Here is a 19,470-nt window from a genome sequence, read left to right as displayed (position 1 = left end):
TGCATAATTTGAAGGGTAATGGAAACGCGGCCAGTGCTAGTTTTTATTTCGCCACTAGAGGCCGCTCTCTTACTGTAATACGACCGCACACCCTTATCAGCCGCTCACGCAACGGGTGCAACCCGGAAAAAACATCGTTTTTTACCGATTAAAATGAAAAGGCTAAAAGCGATGAACCGGTGGAGCTCTATCAGTCTGTGATGGTGGTGGTGGTGTACCAGATGATTTCTCTCTGTGGTGCTGCTGGTGTTTTCTGTCTGTCTGAGTGTGTCTCTTTCTCTTCTCCTGTCTTCTGCCTCTCATGGGCTTTGCGTACAGAAAGAAGAGGTGGAAGAGTTTAGGGTAAGTGTGCTGTCCTGCATGTCCTGACCGTTCACTGGACACAGCAACTCCTGCCACTCTTCCTTCATTCCCCTCATCCTCTAAACCAGTGGTTCCCAATTCCAGTCCTCGTGACCCACTGCTCTGCACATTTTGTATGTCTCCCTTATTTAACACACCTGAACCAGATCATCAGCTCATTAGGAGAGACTCCATGAACTGAACTGAGTGTGTCAGATAAGAGAGACCTACAAAATGTGCAGAGCAGTGGGTCACGAGGACTGGAATTGGGAACCACTGCTCTAAACCATTGATCTTCATGTAACTGATCATGCTCGTCTGTTTTAATCTATTTATTCTTTTGTTTGTTGTTGCATTAATGGAGCTGAATGCGTTGCATGGCCGCGTTACGCTGCTGTAGGCACTGTTTGCTCTGACTGCCAAATACATGAGGTTTATCTTTAACATTTCATATTTACAAATGAATGGAAGGACTTTCACAAATAGAAATTTCATAACATCACATACTTCCAAAACATTTCCTGAAAGAAGTCACTAAGGCTATTTGATCAAAAACACAGTAAAAACAGTGAAATATTTTTCTATGTGAATATACAGTAAAGTGTAATTTATTCCTGTGATCAAAGCTGAATTTAAGCATCATTACTCCAGTCTTCAGTGTCACATGATCCTTCACAAATCAGTATAATATGATGATTTGATGATCAAGAAACATTTATGATTATTATCAGTGTTCGAAACAGTTCATATTTTACTTTCAGGATTCTTTGATGAATAGAAAGTTCTAAAGAACAGCATTTATTTGAAATAGACATTATATTAGACATCACTTTTGATCAATTTAATGCGTCAATCCTGAATAAAAGTATCAATTTCTTTAAAAAATAAAATTATATATATATACAGTGCTATGCATAAGTTTAGACACCCATGCTAAAGTTGACTAAAAAGAGGAATAAAAAATCATCTTTTGGAAATTGAACTTAATGCCTTAATTTAAAAAATTAGGAAAAATCCAACCTTTAAGGACACCAATTTTCTTTGTGAATGAATAATGCATCGTAAATAAATAAATGTTCTTCCTTAAAATACAGGGTGCATAAGTTTGGACACCCCTATGTTAAATTCCCATAGAGGCAGGCAGATTTCCACATCATCACATAGCCTTCACCATACCTAGAGATTGGCATGGAGTACTTTCCATAAGATCATCTCTCAATGCAAATCAAACTAGCTATTAGGCTAACTGAAATAAAACCATGCCAATCTCTAGGTATGGCGAAGGCTATGTGATGATGTGGGGCTATTTTAATTCCAAAGGCCAAGGGAACTTTATCAGGATGCATAGTATCCCGGATCCATGAAGTAACTGGCCTTTAAAAATAAAAATCTGCCTGCCTCTATGGGAATTTAACATAGGGGTGTACTCACTTATGCACCATGTATTTTAAGGAAGAACATTTATTTATTTATTTACGATGCATTATTCATTCACAAAGAAAATTGGTGTCCTTAAAGGTTGGATTTTTCCTAATTTTTTAAATTAAGGCATTAAGTTCAATTTCCAAAAGATGATTTTTTATTCCTCTTTTTAGTCAACTTTGGTATGGGTGTCTAAACTTATGCATAGCACTGTATACACAAAATTCTTAACCCCAAACCTTTAAATGGTAGTGTACATATAAGACACTTCTCCAAAAATAAAACTATTTCAGGAATTGAAAAACAAGATTCACACAAATGAGTTTCCATTGTTCACATTTGCAAGAGCAGAAGAAATGCATCAAGTCTCATTTATCTGTGAAACCGTTACATTTTTGTAGAATTAAACGCGCATATCTATAGACTGAACACGTAATACGCATGTGCACGCCGTCAGCGTCTCACAGATTCATGTTTTGGAAGCTTACGCGGAGATGATCACGTTTTTCTAAAATGTTCAACGCTTGCACACTGGAACCCGTTTCGAGGTTTGCGTTCTCGAGCCCCAAACACTGTTGATGTGCGGATGAACGGACAGAACACATTAAGGGTTTTCTGTTAGAGTATAACTAATGATCTTTGCAACGGATGTAAATAAATCAATCTAACTTTATCTGGACAATAACTTTCAAAAGCACAATGTTTTGATTTGATTGTAAGTGGACACATACAAAAGTAGAAATATCACAGATTCTTTTTTTTATATTTATTTTTTCTGTATAACCATAAATGACGGAGTAATTTAAGTTTAAAGTGCTACAATGTAAAAAAAATCCAGCAAAATGCGCGGGCGCGTTTGCCGACCTCAGAGGGTTAAAGCGCTGTATAAATGGAGACTTGACTAGATGTTCTGTTTGTGAACGTCTTCCCGTTTGCCCGTGAGCGTCTCCCAGGGGAGTGACGGTGATGTGTGTCATGTCTCGCTCTTCCTCAGGTCTCTGAGTCAGGCCAGCACCAACTCAAACCTGCTGGAGGTCCAGGCGGGCCACAAGAAGCGTGTGCGGCGCAGCTCTCTGCTCAACGCCAGGAAGCTGTACGAGGACGCCCAGATGTCCCGGCGGGTGAAGCAGTATCTGGCACACCTGGAGGTGGAGGAGGACGAGGACAAGCTCCAGATCATGTCTCTGCAGTGCGAGCCGGCCTACAGCACACGTGCGTCTCTTCAGTTATTACTCATGTGACAGGTATCCGTGTAATAAGTGTGATAGTGTACATCTAGCCGGTTGTTATCTCAGAATAAACCCCCTCAGGGTGATGAAGACCCCAGGAGAATCACACTGAGAGATCGCTGTCTCTTCTTCCGGAGACCTGGTCAAAAGTTTCACACAAAAAGATTCACAAAATGACAATACCACAATTTACACATTCAAAAATTCATATAATCAAATCAAATCAAATCAAGAGAAACAATGGGAACACTTTACAATAAGGTTCATTGGTTAGCATTAGTTAACTACATTAGTTAGCATGAACTAATAATGAACTGCTCTTATACAGCATTTATTGATCTTTGTTAATGTTAGTTTCAACATTTACTAATACATTATTAAAATCTTGTCAACATTAGTTAATGCACTGTGAACTAACATGAACAAACAATGAACAGCTGGATTTTTATTAACTAATTAAGTTAATACATTAAGTAATGTTAACTAATGAACCTTTTTGTAAAGTGTTACCAGATTAACTGTCCCTGTCACTCAAACTCAGTTCCTGGTGTGTGTGTGTGTGTGTGTGTGTGTGTGTGTGTGTGTGTGTGTGTGTGTGTGTGTGTGTGTGTGTGTGTGTGTGTGTGTGTGTGTGTGTGTGTGTGTGTGTGTGTGTGTGTGTGTGTGTGTGAGAGTGTTACCAGATTAACTGTCCCTGTCACTCAAACTCAGTTCCTTGTGTGTGTGTGTGTGTGTGTGTGTGTGTGTGTGTGTGTTACCAGATTAACTGTCCCTGCTACTGTCCCTGTCATTAACTGTCCCTGTCATTAACTGTCCCTGTCACTCAAACTCAGTTCCTGGTGTGTGTGTGTGTGTGTGTGTGTGTGTGTGTGTGTGTTACCAGATTAACTGTCCCTGCTACTGTCCCTGTCACTCAAACTCAGTTCCTGGTGTGTGTGTGTGCGTGTGTGAGAGAGAGTGTTACCAGACTAACTATCCCTGTCACTACTGTCCCTGTCACTCAAACTCAGTTCCTGGTGTTGGTGTGTGTGTGTGTGTGTGTGTGTGTGTGTGTGTGTGTGTGTGTGTGTGTGTGTGTGTGTGTGTGTGTGTGTGTGTGTGTGTGTGTGTGTGTGTGTGTGTGTGTGTGTGTGTGTGTGTGTGTGTGTGTGTGTGTGTGTGTGTGTGTGTGTTACCAGACTAACTGTCCCTGCTACTGTCCCTGTCACTACTGTCCCTGTCACTCAAACTCAGTTCCTGGGGTTGGTGTGTGTGTGTGTGTGTGTGTGTGTGTGCGTGCGTGCGTGCGTGCGTGCGTGCGTGTGTGTGTGTGTGTTACCAGACTAACTGTCCCTGCTGCTCGAGCTGTCCAGAGGCCGTTGCTTAGACTAGTCTTAAAAGTTAGTCATCTAAATGATTTCTTCAAGACTGCCGCTAACTTCTTTAAGTCAGTTACATATAAAGGCAGATCGGTCAAATCTGAATCAGAAAGTAAGGCTGATTAGTGATTACCTCTTGACTGATTGCTTCTGCCACTGGCCCCAGATTTCACACGGCTGGTCACTGCCATCTAGTGGGCGGAAGGAAAAGTGCTAGATATCAGATTGAGAAGTTCACTCTGGATGTGCTTGATGTCATGATGCTGTGATTCAGCTGATTGGTCGCAGGAGCTCAGTGGGTTTTCTAGTTTTGTTCGTGTGTGTGATGATAATGCCTTGAAACGATCTGGGCCTTTTGTTCATCTCAGACTGTAGAGAGTTGTACTATATCCTAGTGTTTAGTTGAATTAATGAATGAACGTCAGTAGCTCTGCTTCCATCCAACGCTGCAAGTTTAACGCTAACACTTTACAATAAGGTGTTTTATCTCTTTACATTAGTTAACCTGAACTAACAATAAACAATAATTCTACAGCATTTATTTATCTTGTATATCTTTATATTTCAACATTAACTAATATATTATTAAAATCAAAAGTTGCGTATGTTAAAATTATTTAATTGACAGACTAGCACTGAACAGTTGAATTTTATTTACTAACATTAACAAAGATTAATAAACAAATGTAACACATTAACTAATGTAAACTAATGGGACCTTATTTTAAAGCGTTGCCAGTTTAATATGGGTTTGAAAACATTTGCAAATAAAGCGTCATGCATTCAGGAGAACAAAATCATCACTTCCTGGGAAACTGGCTCAGAATATCAGTAATAAACTGAGTTTCTGCATCGTGGCTCTTTTTCCCTCCATCATAAACGAGTGTCTCAGAGCGTCAGACGAAACCCAGTAACCGCTGTCATGGTCTCCAGCGTTCAGATGCTGGTGTTCGGGAACACACTCGTGTGTGTGAGACGCTTCTGGAGGGAGTTACACCAAATCACTCTGATCACACACTTTCAGAAACACCAAACCAACATTAGAGACGCTGCGACGTCATTGGTCCGCTGGTTACTCCAGTTATCCAATCACAGCTGACGCTTGAGGCAAAGTCACATGAGGTTTTGAGGGATTTATACAGTAAATGTTTTTTTCTGCACAAAAATAGGTGGATGGAAACACAGCTAATGATGGAAAAAAACACTATGATGATCTGTCACTCAAACTCAGTTCCTGATGTTGTTGTTGTGTGTGTGTGTGTGTGTGTGTGTTCCTGCAGTGTCGAAGAACCTGAACGAGCGGCGCTCCACTAAATCGGACATGTCTCCGGTGTCGCTGCGCTCGGGTCCGTCCTCCTCCCGGCCGCAGAACCGTGTGTCTCAGGTGCTTCAGGTTCCTCCCGTTAGCCTGTACCCGCTGCGCAAGAAGAGCCTCGCTAAAGACCTGAGCGCGTCCTTCAGTACGTGACCCGTCTCCATCTCACACATGTGCTACACCATCATCACCGTGATGCATCTGGGTCCTCACACACATTTCCATCATTTTACAGATATCATTTTGACTTATTCTATCGAGCCTTTTTTCATAAGAAACATCTGCACTGCAAAAAATGTTTGTCTTGTTTCCAGTCCATATATCTAAAAATTCAAGATCAAAGATCAAGATTTTTTATTTTGGGTCCTCAGACACAACTCCATCATTTTACATTATGTGACCCTGGACCACAAAACCAGTTATAAGAGTACATTTTTTTAAAATGTAGATTTATGATGAATAAATAAGCTTTTCATTGATGAATGGTTTGTTATGATAGGACAATATTTGGCTGAGATACAACTATTGAAAATCTAAACATTGAGAAAATCTCCTTTAAAGTTGTTCATTTATGTTCGCGCTTTTGCTGCATTCACTCACAAAAATAAATTTTTTATATATTTACGGTAGGAAATGTACAAAATATCTTCATGGATCATGATTTTTACTTAATATCCTACTGATTTTTGGCATAAAAGAAAAATCGATAATTTTGACAATGTATTGTTGGCTATTGCCACAAATATACCCGTGCGACATGTGACTGGTTTTGTGATCCAGGGTCACATATATAATATTGACTTATTTACCTAGTCTTCCTTCATAAGAAGCGTCTGGTTTAGCGAGACACTCGTACGTCAGTGACATCTTACTGACCATCTGCTTTTATTTAGACAAGCTTTTAGTTGATTGGGCTTTTATGTTTTGTTTTTAGCTGTGATAGTGTTATCTGTGTTTTATTGTTCTTTTATTTAAATTGTAGGACTTTGTAAAGCACTTCTCTCTGTGATAGGTGCTTTATAAATAAAGTTAACTTACTCACTTCAGGTCCCAACTCGCCTCAGACGCCGAAGAAGGCCGACGACGCGAGCGTGAAGAGAGCCGAGGACCCGTCCACCGTCTCGTCCCTGCACTCCAGTCCCACCGTCTCCCCTCAGGGATCTCCTCGCAAAGGTGCGACAAACCATCTCAGTCACTGTAAAACAAAAGCATTTACCTTTACATTTAGTCATTTAGCAGACGCCTTTGTCCAAAGCGACTTACAAATGAGGAATACAGCAAGCGGGTCATCATGAAGTGCTCAAAATACACTTCAGGCATTGCTTAGAGTAGCATAAGCCAGACAAGCGAGGGTTAAAGAACATTTTTTAAACATAAAGACATGACTGTATTCTCTGTTCCTGGTCTTCTGCTGTATTCAGCTCAGTAGAGGCTCTCAACTTCTCATCATTTACGTGCTGAAAGCGGACGCACTGGAGCAGATGCTAACACTATAAAGCTACTGTATCATATTAGATTCGCACATTTCTAACGCCTCTAACATGATCAAACCTGTTGCACACAGTCTCCTCCAGTCCTTCTGTCTCTGATTGAGAGTTTAGACTCTTTTATCAAGTAAAAGTCTTTTAGTGTAACTGTACAATCGTCCTCCTTCAGCTCGTGTGTTTCTGCTGTCAAATCTGCTCTGATTTATATCAAGGAAACATAAGAATAACTTTCATATTGTTAGTAATATTTCAGACTGAAGCAGCTTCGGTTTACTTGATTATCCAGACATATTATTTTTTTGTTTTTAGAAAAATCAAGTATGAAATATTATCATCAGGCTTTTGATCACGTTTATTTTTCATCTCTCAATCATCGTTGTATTGCATTGCATTATATGTTTTAAAACTACAGAGCTCTGATCATAAAACTAAGCTTTAAATATCATCTTACTAAGACATTATTGGCAGATATAGAGTGATTTTATATGATTTTATGGCAGTATCTGCTATACTGTTATAAAGATCTCACTGATTTACATCACAAGCATCAGAATTTCATCTTCGTTTTTGGCCATATAAATATATTAGTGCTGGGCAACCATTAATCGTGATTAAAAGCATCCAAAATAAAAGTTTGTGTTTACATAATATATGTGTGTGTACTGTGTGTGTATATATATATATATATATAAATACACACACATGCATGTATATATTTAAGAAATATTTGCATATATATACTGTATATATGTATTTATGCATAATTTATATTATATATAAATATTAATAATTTATATATAAATAACAATTTTTTCTTAAATATATACTTTCATATGTTTGTGTATTTATATATACACAGTACACACACAGATATATTATGTAAACACAAACTTTTATTTTGGATGCCCAGCACTAAAATATATCAGTGCATATTTTTATATGCACTAGATTTTTTTTTTATTATTATGTTGTTAAAAGGCCTGATAAACTTCCATTTAAAAAGACTATTATTTCACATGTCAGGCATTACAGGGTTAATTGTGTCTCTAATGATATGCATGCATTAAGGCTTCATTGATTCTGAAATACATAACCTAACAGATCACTCTAAATTGTAATGTGCACTCATGCATTTTCTGTAAAGCTGCTGTGAAACGATGTGTATTGTGAAAAGCGCTGTACAAATAAATGTGAATTGAATTGATCCTGAAATGTTCCCATGATTCTCTCCCAGCAGGCGGAGCTCCCAGACTGAATCTGTCGGGTTCGTCGTCGTCTCTGGCCAGCGAGGTCAACACTCGAGCGCCGGCGCGCACATACGGCATAGGTGGGGCTTTCCTTCATAGACAGATCCTGAAGATGACCTGTCACAGCGACAGACAGCACGAGCATAGACAGAGGCCGCAAGAGAAGCCACGCAAGCGCTTCAGGTCCCCCTTCACACTCTTTAGAGACAGGAGCCAGTCCAGGGACAGAAGCGAGGCGTTGAGACAGGACGATCAGCAGACAGACAGTCTGAAACACTCTGAGAGGACAGACAGACACTGCAGGAGGAGAACTGTGTGATGACCTGTTAAACACTGAGTTAAACACTAGTTCAGCCAGAGATCCTGTCATCATCATCGAGCCACATTCACTCGCAGTTTTCTCTCAAAGCTGACGATTAGATCGAGTGTGTGGTTCATTATTGGTTATTCGTCACACAAAACCATCACCGTTTGTGTTTCACTCGAGTTGAGAGATTGATGACGGGATCTTTGAAGTGCTTTTAAGTGTGATGTCATGCATTGTTCAGGGAGCTGATGAGTTGATGAAGATCCTGTCATCGAGCCACACTCTCAGATGTCATTTGAGTGATCAAAGTTGACACGTCAAGATAGGTCGCAACACGATTAGATCGAGTGTGTGATTCATTTTTATTTATTTTTTCACACAAAACACTCACCGTTTGTGTTTCACACCAGTTGAGTGAATGATGGCAGGATCTTTGAAGTGCTTTTAAGTGTAATGTCATGCATTGTTCAGGGAGCAGACGAGTTGATGAGTTGTTCAGAGAGCTGATGAGTTGATGTGTTGTTCAGAGAGCTGATGAGTTGAGATGTGTTGTGAGTGTGCCATCGTCGATGGTTCTTCACTTTAAATGATCTGGCTGTGAGTTTCTTCAGTTGTGTAATAAAGGCAGATGTTTGCATTGCTCTGTTGGCTCCGTGTCGTGCTCATGATGTCCTGCGAGTGTGACGACACACACACTGATCTTCTGTCTGCTCTCTCTGATAGGTTACGCCCTGATGCCCGTCGTCAGATCTGAGCTGTCGGACTCCAGCGAGATCTCGTCCCGCTCCAGCATCGTCAGTAACAGCTCTGTGGACTCCATGCTCACAGCAAACACCGTCAGCTGCCCGTCAGAGACGCCCGCGAACACTCACGCCGACCTCACGCAGCCCGGCACCAGGTGCATATCACACAACACCTCAGCGTTTTGTTGAATTTTGAAGTTCGAAATTGATTATGGGTAACATAATGCTTTCTGTGTCTTTGTTTGATCGTAATGCACAAACTAATCACAAACAAAGTAGTCTTTGATAAAGCCTAAATCTCTATACAAATGCAAAACTTAATAAAAGTAAGTAATTATGTCTGGAAATGTCAGCCTGGCACGAGGTATGTATCCCACAACACCTTTTTTTTTTTTTTGTGAAGTTCAAATTTGATTACGAGTAACAAAATGCTTTTTCAATTGGGCTATTGTTTAAAAACAGCAGATGATTTGGGCTAATTATATCCTGTCAATCAAAAGGGTGCTTAAAAACTTGTCAGACTGCAGCTCACACCAGTCTCCAGTTGTAAGTCTCCAGTTATTGACTCCAGTTGTAAGTCTCCAGTTGTAAGTCTCCAGTTGTAAGTCTCCAGTTATTGACTGTAATTATAAGTCTCCAGTTGTAAGTCTCCAGTTATTGACTCCAGTTGTAAGTCTCCAGTTGTAAGTCTCCAGTTGTAAGTCTCCAGTTGTAAGTCTCCAGTTGTAAGTCTCCAGTTATTGACTCCAGTTATTGACTCCAGTTGTAAGTCTCCAGTTATTGACTCCATTTGTAAGTCTCCATTTGTAAGTCTCCAGTTGTAAGTCTCCAGTTATTGACTCCATTTGTAAGTCTCCAGTTGTAAGTCTCTAGTTGTAAGTCTCTAGTTGTAAGTCTCTAGTTGTAAGTCTCCAGTTGTAAGTCTCCAGTTGTAAGTCTCCAGTTATTGACTCCAGTTGTAAGTCTCCAGTTGTAAGTCTCCAGTTGTAAGTCTCCAGTTGTAAGTCTTCATTTGTAAGTCTCCAGTTATTGACTCCAGTTGTAAGTCTACAGTTGTAAGTCTCCAGTTATTGACTCCAGTTGTAAGTCTCCAGTTGTAAGTCTCCAGTTATTGACTCCAGTTGTAAGTCTCCAGTTATTGACTCCAGTTGTAAGTCTCCAGTTATTGACTCCATTTGTAAGTCTCCAGTTGTAAGTCTCCAGTTATTGACTCCAGTTGTAAGTCTCCAGTTGTAAATCTCCAGTTGTAAGTCTCCAGTTGTAAGTCTCCAGTTGTAAGTCTCCAGTTGTAAGTCTCCAGTTGTAAGTCTCCAGTTGTAAGACTCCAGTTGTAAGTCTCCAGTTGTAAGTCTCCAGTTGTAAGTCTCCAGTTGTAAGTCTTCATTTGTAAGTCTCCAGTTATTGACTCCAGTTGTAAGTCTACAGTTGTAAGTCTCCAGTTATTGACTCCAGTTGTAAGTCTCCAGTTGTTAGTCTCCAGTTGTAAGTCTCCAGTTATTGTCTCCAGTTGTAAGTCTCCAGTTGTAAGTCTCCAGTTGTAAGTCTCCAGTTGTAAGTCTCCAGTTGTAAGTCTCCAGTTATTGACTCCAGTTGTAAGTCTACAGTTGTAAGTCTCCAGTTATTGACTCCAGTTGTAAGTCTCCAGTTGTTAGTCTCCAGTTGTAAGTCTCCAGTTATTGTCTCCAGTTGTAAGTCTCCAGTTATAAGTCTACAGTTATTGACTCCAGTTATAAGTCTCCAGTTGTAAGTCTCCAGTTATTGACTCCAGTTGTAAGTCTCCAGTTATAAGTCTCCAGTTGTAAGTCTCTAGTTATAAGTCTACAGTTATTGACTCCAGTTGTAAGTCTCCAGTTATAGGTCTCCAGTTGTAAGTCTCCAGTTGTAAGTCTCCAGTTGTAAGTCTCCAGTTGTAAGTCTCCAGTTATAAGTCTCCAGTTATTGACTCTATTTTCGACTCTCAGTCACTGTGCACTTTTCTTTCGCCGTAGTTCATCTTCACCTCGACCCTCTGCGCTGAGGGAGTCCAGAGTCCCGTGTTCGACGAGCGGTGAGGAGCTGACGGTACCCGAACACTCCTCGGTCTCTGAGATGGCCGACAGCGGGCGCGGGAGCTGGACCTCCTGCTCCAGTAACTCCCACGACAGCCTCCAGACTCTCCCAGGGCCGCGCGCCCCGGACCTGCTCACCCACCGCCTCACGCCCATGGGCGGCCCGATCGCTGAGGTGGAGACCGGCTCCAGAGACGGCTCTGAGCTCAGTCAGTCCTCTAGCTCGCTGTCGGACACTTACGAGGGAAGCTACGGCACCATCAAACGCAAGAGCTCAGATCACGCCGCCTCCGACGGGCAGAACAGCACAGATCCTGCGTACAAGATGATCACGTCCAGCACGGAGAAGGGACTCATAGGTGAGCGTGAGCTTCGGCTTCTACACGTGACACGGCAGATTTCACTATCCTCTCAATGTGCAGCTCTTTTGGCTTGCGCTGCTGAGTGCTTGTGTCTTGGTACCTCGAGGACACACATGTATATATACAGTATATAGTAGTCAACATTTGAAGTGGATCAAAACCTTTCATCAAAGTTATACATGAATTTTGAACAATACCCGTTCTTGTCTTAGAACCGAACTGTTTTGATCCACTTCAAATGTTGACTACTGTACATCAGTAGAGCGATTTACCCAGGACGTCCTGCGCTTTGCACAAATAGGGCATAAACTGGTGTCTTGATACACTTTTACAATAAAGACATCCGTTTAATCAAAGTCAGATGTATTTGGACAGTGCATTTTCTCATCTATGCTCAAAAAGGGGGTTGACAGTTAAAAGATTACCTTTATTTTCAACTAGTAATGTCTCTGATTTCAGGCAGAATTACTATAATGTGATGGCGTTCCTTACTGTGGTTGAAAATTACAAATATTGTAAATATTTTGGTCTTATCACCTACCTCTAAGTACTTTAAACAGTGAGTTGCTAGAAAGTCAACACATGATGCTTTGGTGCCTCGGTGAGCAATCAGTTATTCTCTAATCTAGCTAGTTTTAAAGTCAAAACAAGTCACCTTTATTTATACAGCGCTTTTTACAATACAGAGTGTTTCAAAGCAGCTTTACAGAGAAAATAATGCAACAGAGTTTGTTTATAGAAGAAAATAGCGTCATATTCCAGCTTAAGTAAGTTCAGTGATGGGTAATTTTTGTTGTAAAAAAGTTATTAATTTAGTTTATTTATCAAACAGCCGCTCTGGAGAAAACCGTGATGTCATCGTCCAGCTCAGTTCAGTTCTCACACATCAAATGCACTTAAATTCATACAAAATCTGTTGCACTGGTCAGTTCATAGTAGAAGAACACAGTTTATTAGTCACTTCTTTTAATGACCAAACCCAACATTCAGCCTCATTAAAAAAACACTGGAACATTTGTTCCGAAAAGAACAAAAAGGACATGAACATCACTATCAGTAACTATAAACTAGTTCGAGAATCAACCCGTGACACATTTTCATTTCTACTTTCTATTCAGGGTTTGAAATGAACACTCGCCAAATGTGGGTATTAACTGTGGTGTGTAGCGCTGTCAGATCACGAGCCAATTTGGCGTGTTACTTATTATGTTTACTCAGTTTGCTGGAAGTTTGTGTAAGACAAATCTGCGCAGATTTAGGGCAAAATACCCGTGAGTCATGATATGTTAAATACAGCGTATTGCTCAGAATCTGCTCATATCTGGCTCACTTGAACACACACGTCACTACACAACAAATAACAGCATGCTTATTCAGTTGCATTAGGGCTGCACGTTTTCAAGTTTTTCATTAACCGTTAACCGAGGCCCTTAGCGGTTAATACTCGGTTAACCATAGTGTGCGCGCCGCAACCCCGAGATAGGCGTAATTTGCGGGTGAGACATATCCCCACGACCCCACCACTATTTTCTAAGGTCGATATTGTATTGTCCCCACCACTTTTGAAACATCTCGCGGCAGGAATACCAATACAAATAAACAAAACATCTCCAGTTAACTAGCAGAGCATTCATTTCGTTCTTTTTTTTTTTTTTTTTTTTTGGCGATCTAGCGCTGAAATGTTTTGTTTTTTAAATCAAGTGATCAAAGTGCTCGTTGCCGCTGCGATCGAGAAGGGTCTTGTAAAACGTGCGGAGGTATTATTAATTCGTGGCCACGAAACAATTCACCTGAATATTCACCCGTTCACACACACACACCAAAAAAAGGAATAAAAAGCTGTACGAGAATAGTCGGCCTTCACTGAAGAGCTATCTTCACAGGTAAGAAAAACAGTTTAATAATTATTATTAATTCGTGGCCACGAAATAATTCACCTGAATATTCACCAATTCACAAAAAATAGGTCTTTAGCATTCACTAATTAATAGTATCAAACTGTTTTTGGCCACGTTGTAATTCGTTAAATCAAAATGAGGGAGGGAATTTGTTCAACGTGTCCACGATTTATTAAAACGAGGGAACAAATAAGTCGTCGTAACAACTAATTATTTAGATCAGTGGACAGGGAGCATAAGAACAAACAGTGAGAGAGCCCCGGCCGCGCGCGCGCACTCTCACCGCCTTCAAACAACACGAGCGCTGTATTGCTCTCTCTCCCTCGCGCATATCAACACAATAGTAAATGGTCGGAAGACCGATTGTGTTTTATAGATTAGTAGTTTGTTCAGATAAAGTGTTTGATTAGCAAGTACATGTTTAGGAAATGCATAATACAAATTGTATGGGTTAATGTAACGGTAAACGGACTCTGCGGGTAAAACTGTTGTGATGAAATTGCGCATGCTCGAGGTAAAACTGCTGGGGTAAAGCTGTGGCTCTGCGGCTCTGCAGACAGATATTATTGTGCTGCCATCAGTGGCGCGGCCGGATACTATGTTTGTTTCTGGCTCGCGCACGCTCGCGCAGAGCCTTCACTCTCGCACAGCCTTCACTCTCGGACGCGCGCTTTCTTTGCCCGCTTCATATTAGAAAACTGGTCTAGCGGTCTCTGGTGGTGCAAAAATGTATTACAACTAAATTCAGCGCACGCCATTGACGCCACTTAACCGAGCAAAATGTTTCACTCGGTTACGCAATTTTTAACGGTTAATCGGTTAATCGGTTAACCATGGACACCCCTAAGTTGCATCGAAGCAAAAGAGAAGATTAAAAACGTGTTTTCTGTTAAACAAATGCTTATTTTCCAACATCCTACAATTTTAGCAGATCCTGGCTTATCCTGAGACCACAGGTTTGAATAAGAAAATCCAAATTTTATAATATATATATATATATATAAGCTGTGACTTAGTTAATCTGGTTTATTTATTATTATTGTGTTTTTTTAGTTTTTTTTGGGCTAGTAGAAGTTCTGAATGGCTGGTCAATTTATTAAAGGCCGATGAGTGAAAAAGTTCATTTCAAACCCTGGTTCTATTTATTTACTGTTCTTCTATCAGAGATAAATGTTGCAGAAGCCAGAGTTCAGGACGTGTTTTTGTGCCCTGTTTGTGTGAAGCGTTCAGCGTTCATCCTCGACGTGACTCGTGCATGCTTGTGTCAGTTTCTTTGATTTACGTACCCCGTTTCTTTAATTGATGTTTGCCTTGTGTCTGTGTCTGTGTGTGTTTGTGTGTTTTCTGTGCTCCTTCCCCTTCATCACATCACTTCCTGCACCTGTCCTCCTGCTTCCTGCCAGTGTACTGTGTAACATCACCCTGCAAAGACGATAGGTTCACGGCGCCGCCCCCGACCCCGGCGGGGTACCAGGGCCTGAGTCTGGGCGACACACTCGTGCGAGACGGAGGAAAAGCCCACGTTAAGCCGCCCGATTATAGCGTGGCCTTGCAGAGGTGCAAGCTGAGACACAGCCTGGCCGAGCCCAACCGGTCCCGACCGCCCAGTGTTGCTCTCCAAACTCAGGCTGAGAGCGAGGAGGGTATGTGGCCGATCCCTGCGGAGCTCGGAAACACGGCCGGCTCGCATTTCACCCCCACAGCTAAAGAAGCTAATGGTATTTTACACGAAGAAAATTTGATTTTTTTAACTACTTCTGTATCACGGTAGTATTTGTTGTGCTGAGTTTAATCAAAGCTGATATTAAGGCAAGACATACTGGCAAAAACAGTATTGGTTTTTATTTGGACACTGGTTTTTATTTGCATTTGCAATTTTATTTCTTTATCTCTCTCTCTCTGTCTGTCTGTTGACTGTATTTTCTGATTTATTGAGTGATATAAAGAGAAATCTGAAATCCTCTACATAAAAAACACTTAAAGGTGACCTATTATGCCCCTTTTCACAAGATGTAATGTAAATCTATGGTGTCCTCAGGATGTGTGTGTGAAATTTCAGCTCAAAATTCCCCCAGATCATTTATTATAACTTGTCAAATTTGCCCCTTTTTGGATGCGAGCAAAAACACGCCGTTTTTGTGTGTGTCCCTTTAAATGCAAATGAGCTTTAGCTCCGCCTCCGTTCAGAAGAGGGCGGAGTCTTTACACGAGCTTCAGAAACTCCAGCAATAACAGAACAGGCCAATCTCACTCATCCAGAATCCCAGAATCACCAGTAGCGAGTGCAGCCTTACGGAGAGACTCAGGAAGAGTTTCTGAATGTTAGTGGAGACATTTGTGTAGTTGTTGTGGAGTTACATTGATCATCTCATCATCATGTTGAACTTCTCCACAAGTGTCCACAGTTCCTGAGGTGTTTATAAGACAGCGGTGACATGTTCTGGTCAATAGTGTTCAGTGCTCGTCTGTGCTCAACCACAGAACAGCTTCAGGCTTTGCTGGATCTTCTGCCATTGCGTTAGAACTGGTCTCTGTTGTCGCTTCTGAAACCAAATGTCGGCTGGTGTGTGTAAACGTGCAGATTAAGGGCCGGTAATATTATAATAAGATCCTCTTCATACGTCAGAAGGAGAGAGAAATCTGATCGGCTTTCTGGGTTGGTAGAAGCACTGGGGACCCGATTATAGCACTTTAACACGGACAAACTCAGATTTTAATCATATGTCCCCTTTAATATGTCAACAGAATCAAACAAGAATTTCGAACCTGGCTTTATCTAATGTAGTGCAGATTTCTGTTCCGGAAACGTTTGCATAAGAATGCATATTTAATTAGATAATCTAATGCCTCACTTCTATTTTTAAGGCGAGACACTACAGGTGAATAGGGTAAAATTTTTAACTAGCAGATATCACCATGAAACTTTCTCAGTTGATTACCAACATTAAGATGAGAAAAAAATGTATTACAAGTTTTCTGTAATTTAATGTTTAAATATGCAAATCAGGCAATATCTAATCAAATATGCACTAATTTGCATATATTTTAAAAAACGATATCTGAGTATTGGATAAAGCCAGGTTAAAAATTATTTTTTCATTGTGTTCACATATTAGATGGGAAAAAAATGACAGAGGGATTTATGGATATCTACTTTTGTTATCCTGTAAATCAGAAAATACTGTCAATAGCCTTAAACAAATTATTTTCGCCATGTTTTTTTAAATAAAATGTTATATAAATCAGGCTAGGAATAATATATTTACAAATCCCTCTGTAAATGTCTTCATAATATAACTAGGTACAAGACTGGAGAGTTTGGTGTATATAGGTGCTACTGAAGTGGAGATTTCGGACTTGGAGAATGAGAGAAAAGTCATTTTGAGAAAACGGCTTTTAAAGATTTTTCATCAGCCAATGAGATTGTGCATTCAGCCCTTTTACTTTCACGATTGGTTGCTGATAAAAAGGAAATGACCATATTTGGATCCGACAGGATTGTACACAAGAGAGAGAGAGCTTCCTAACGGTGTGTGTGATGACAGGCTGACGGCAGAGATCGCGGAGCAGCATGTTGATTAAGAACGCCAACTTCTGTTGAATTTAGGAGAAATCTACAGACGCAAACAGACAAAGTGTAATAAAATAAAGACCTAAATGTGTATTTCGGACTTTTTTTCAACACAAGTCTGAAAGAAGACATGCTATTGAAGACAAATATCCAAAAATCTCAAAATTGACCTGCCGTGTCTCGCCGTAAGCAACATTTCAGAAAACTTGTTCTACATTTGTTTCGTTTTTTTTTTTTGGGTGAAATCTGTTAGATTTTTACTCTATTCACCTGGGGTGTCTTGCCTTAATAAAATAACAACAGAGGGAGGAGATTACTCACTGGGAATATCCCGGACGAGCCCCCAGATCAGACAAACTCAACGCTAATCAGAAAATCATCATTATTATTAGTATGTTTTCCAATTCAGTGGCTGTAAAACTAATAGAAAATGCTTTATAGTGTAAATGATGTGTTTTCCTCAGCAAGTGAACAAACTCTTTACAGTCAAACTAATCGTCTCTGGATTGCCGATCTGCGTACAAAAAAATGCTTTATTTTATGCAAAATATCATTAATATCAATATCATCACCGGGGACCCGATTATAGCACTTAAACATGGAAAAAAGTCAGATTTTCATGATATGTCCCCTTTAATATGTCAACAAAATCAAACAAGAATTTAGAACCTGGCTTTATCCAATGAAGTGCAGATTTCTGTTCTGGAAATGCACATTAATGCATATTTAATAAAGACCTCCGAAAATATCCCAGACGAGTCCGCAGACTCATTATTAGTATGTTTTCCAATTCAGTGGCTGTAAAACGAATACTATTGTGATGCAGAAATGCTTTATAGTCTAAATAATGCATTTTTCTCTTAAATTAACTCTTTGTCTTCATATAAAATAGGCTTTATTTTATGCAAAATATCATTTCCGTTGGGGTGAAATGTGACCTGGTGACCTCGGGTGTAAGTAGCGTTTGAGGTTTGGGATGTGCCGTTGCTGTCCGTCTCTGTCGATGCTTCGCTGTGTGTCGATGACGCTCTCAGCGCTTTAACTGACCCTCTTCATGTGTGTGTTTCAGATGAGCAGGTTTCTGCCGTGTGACTGGACCTCAGCGCTTCACACACACTCTGGTTCATGCCAGAGAAAGGTACAGGTTTGCACCAGTTAAACAAAGTCGTTTAACTACAAAAACCCGTCTATCCTTGATCATCGACCAACTCGCTGGAGAAAGACTGTCCAGCAAACGCTCTCAGAAGTGAAGCCGGACCCGGTTCTCCAACACCTCTTTTCAGTTCACACACACTGTTCACCATCCAACCGGTTCCTCTGGGAGAAAACACACTTTTGTCTCTGTGTGTAAACATCACACCATGTGCATGCAGCACCTTCTTGAATCAAACACAGATGAATCATGGTCCAGAGACGAGCGGTTATGGTACTGGTGCACTCCTTCTGGATGTGTGTAGAGATGAACAAGGTTACGCCTCATTACGCATGATTTCAGCAACGTTTACACACCTTCTCGGTTTACAGTGTTTCTTGTCGCTGAAATGCGCATCGTCTGCCTAGTTTTTTACGCAATAATAACGTCATTAATGACGTCGTCCGATTGTACAGTCTCAGATGTCGGATTCGCTACTCCTGTCGTTGTACATAGTGAGCGAGATCAATATTGCTTGTCAAGGGGAGATATATTTATATGCTAGATGTGCATTTTCAGTCCTTGTTAGTTAATGCTCTTTGGACAGAACATTTTGTATAGAATGCAAATGGTTTCATAGTCGTCTCTCTCCGTAAGCAAATGAACACATTTGTATATGAACTAAACCTTCGATGTATAGGGTTGAAATAAATGTATTATATTAAGGGACAATAACTGGAGTATTACATTTTTATGGTTTACTTTACCCGTCTGGACCCAGATGCTTTTCTTCTTATTGTTATTTTATTTTTTGAGTATGTTGTTTTGCTATGAACAGCATTGATTGTATTAATGATATAAGCATAAAGGGTTTTTTAATGTATGTTTTATTGTAAATGAATGTTCTGATCATGTACAGATGAGAAGAGAGTGCGCTATATAAACTGTATTTTCACTATTTTGTTGAAATAAATCGGGGGTTGTGACCGCTCCTGTTCCTGGGCAGAAA

At 40.3% G+C, this 19,470-nt stretch overlaps 1 protein-coding gene across 25 annotated transcripts in view; it reads left to right on the top strand.

The window, feature by feature from the left end:
* Positions 1-19,470, top strand: part of rapgef6 (Rap guanine nucleotide exchange factor (GEF) 6) — a 141,210-nt gene extending 121,740 nt beyond the window's left edge. For 4 of the 25 annotated variants that reach the window (XM_084386834.1, XM_084386816.1, XM_084386828.1 and 1 more), the window contains 9 exons: positions 319-342; positions 2,759-2,976; positions 5,632-5,811; positions 6,714-6,839; positions 8,388-8,480; positions 9,431-9,605; positions 11,439-11,857; positions 15,162-15,476; positions 18,399-19,470. In XM_084386834.1, the coding sequence (XP_084242960.1) occupies positions 319-342; positions 2,759-2,976; positions 5,632-5,811; positions 6,714-6,839; positions 8,388-8,480; positions 9,431-9,605; positions 11,439-11,857; positions 15,162-15,476; positions 18,399-18,421 (1,573 nt within the window). In that variant the 3' untranslated portion in view covers positions 18,422-19,470. The remainder of the gene's footprint in view (positions 1-318; positions 343-2,758; positions 2,977-5,631; positions 5,812-6,713; positions 6,840-8,387; positions 8,481-9,430; positions 9,606-11,438; positions 11,858-15,161; positions 15,477-18,398) is intronic. The other 21 variants (XM_084386825.1, XM_084386823.1, XM_084386831.1 and 18 more) reach the window with 11 other exon arrangements.

Source organism: Rutilus rutilus, assembly GCF_951802725.1.
Source record: "Rutilus rutilus genome assembly, chromosome: 18".
NCBI classification, from domain to species: Eukaryota; Metazoa; Chordata; class Actinopteri; order Cypriniformes; family Leuciscidae; genus Rutilus; species Rutilus rutilus.
Note: the sequence above shows the minus strand (reverse complement) of the source record. Positions and strands in the feature narration are given on the sequence as shown.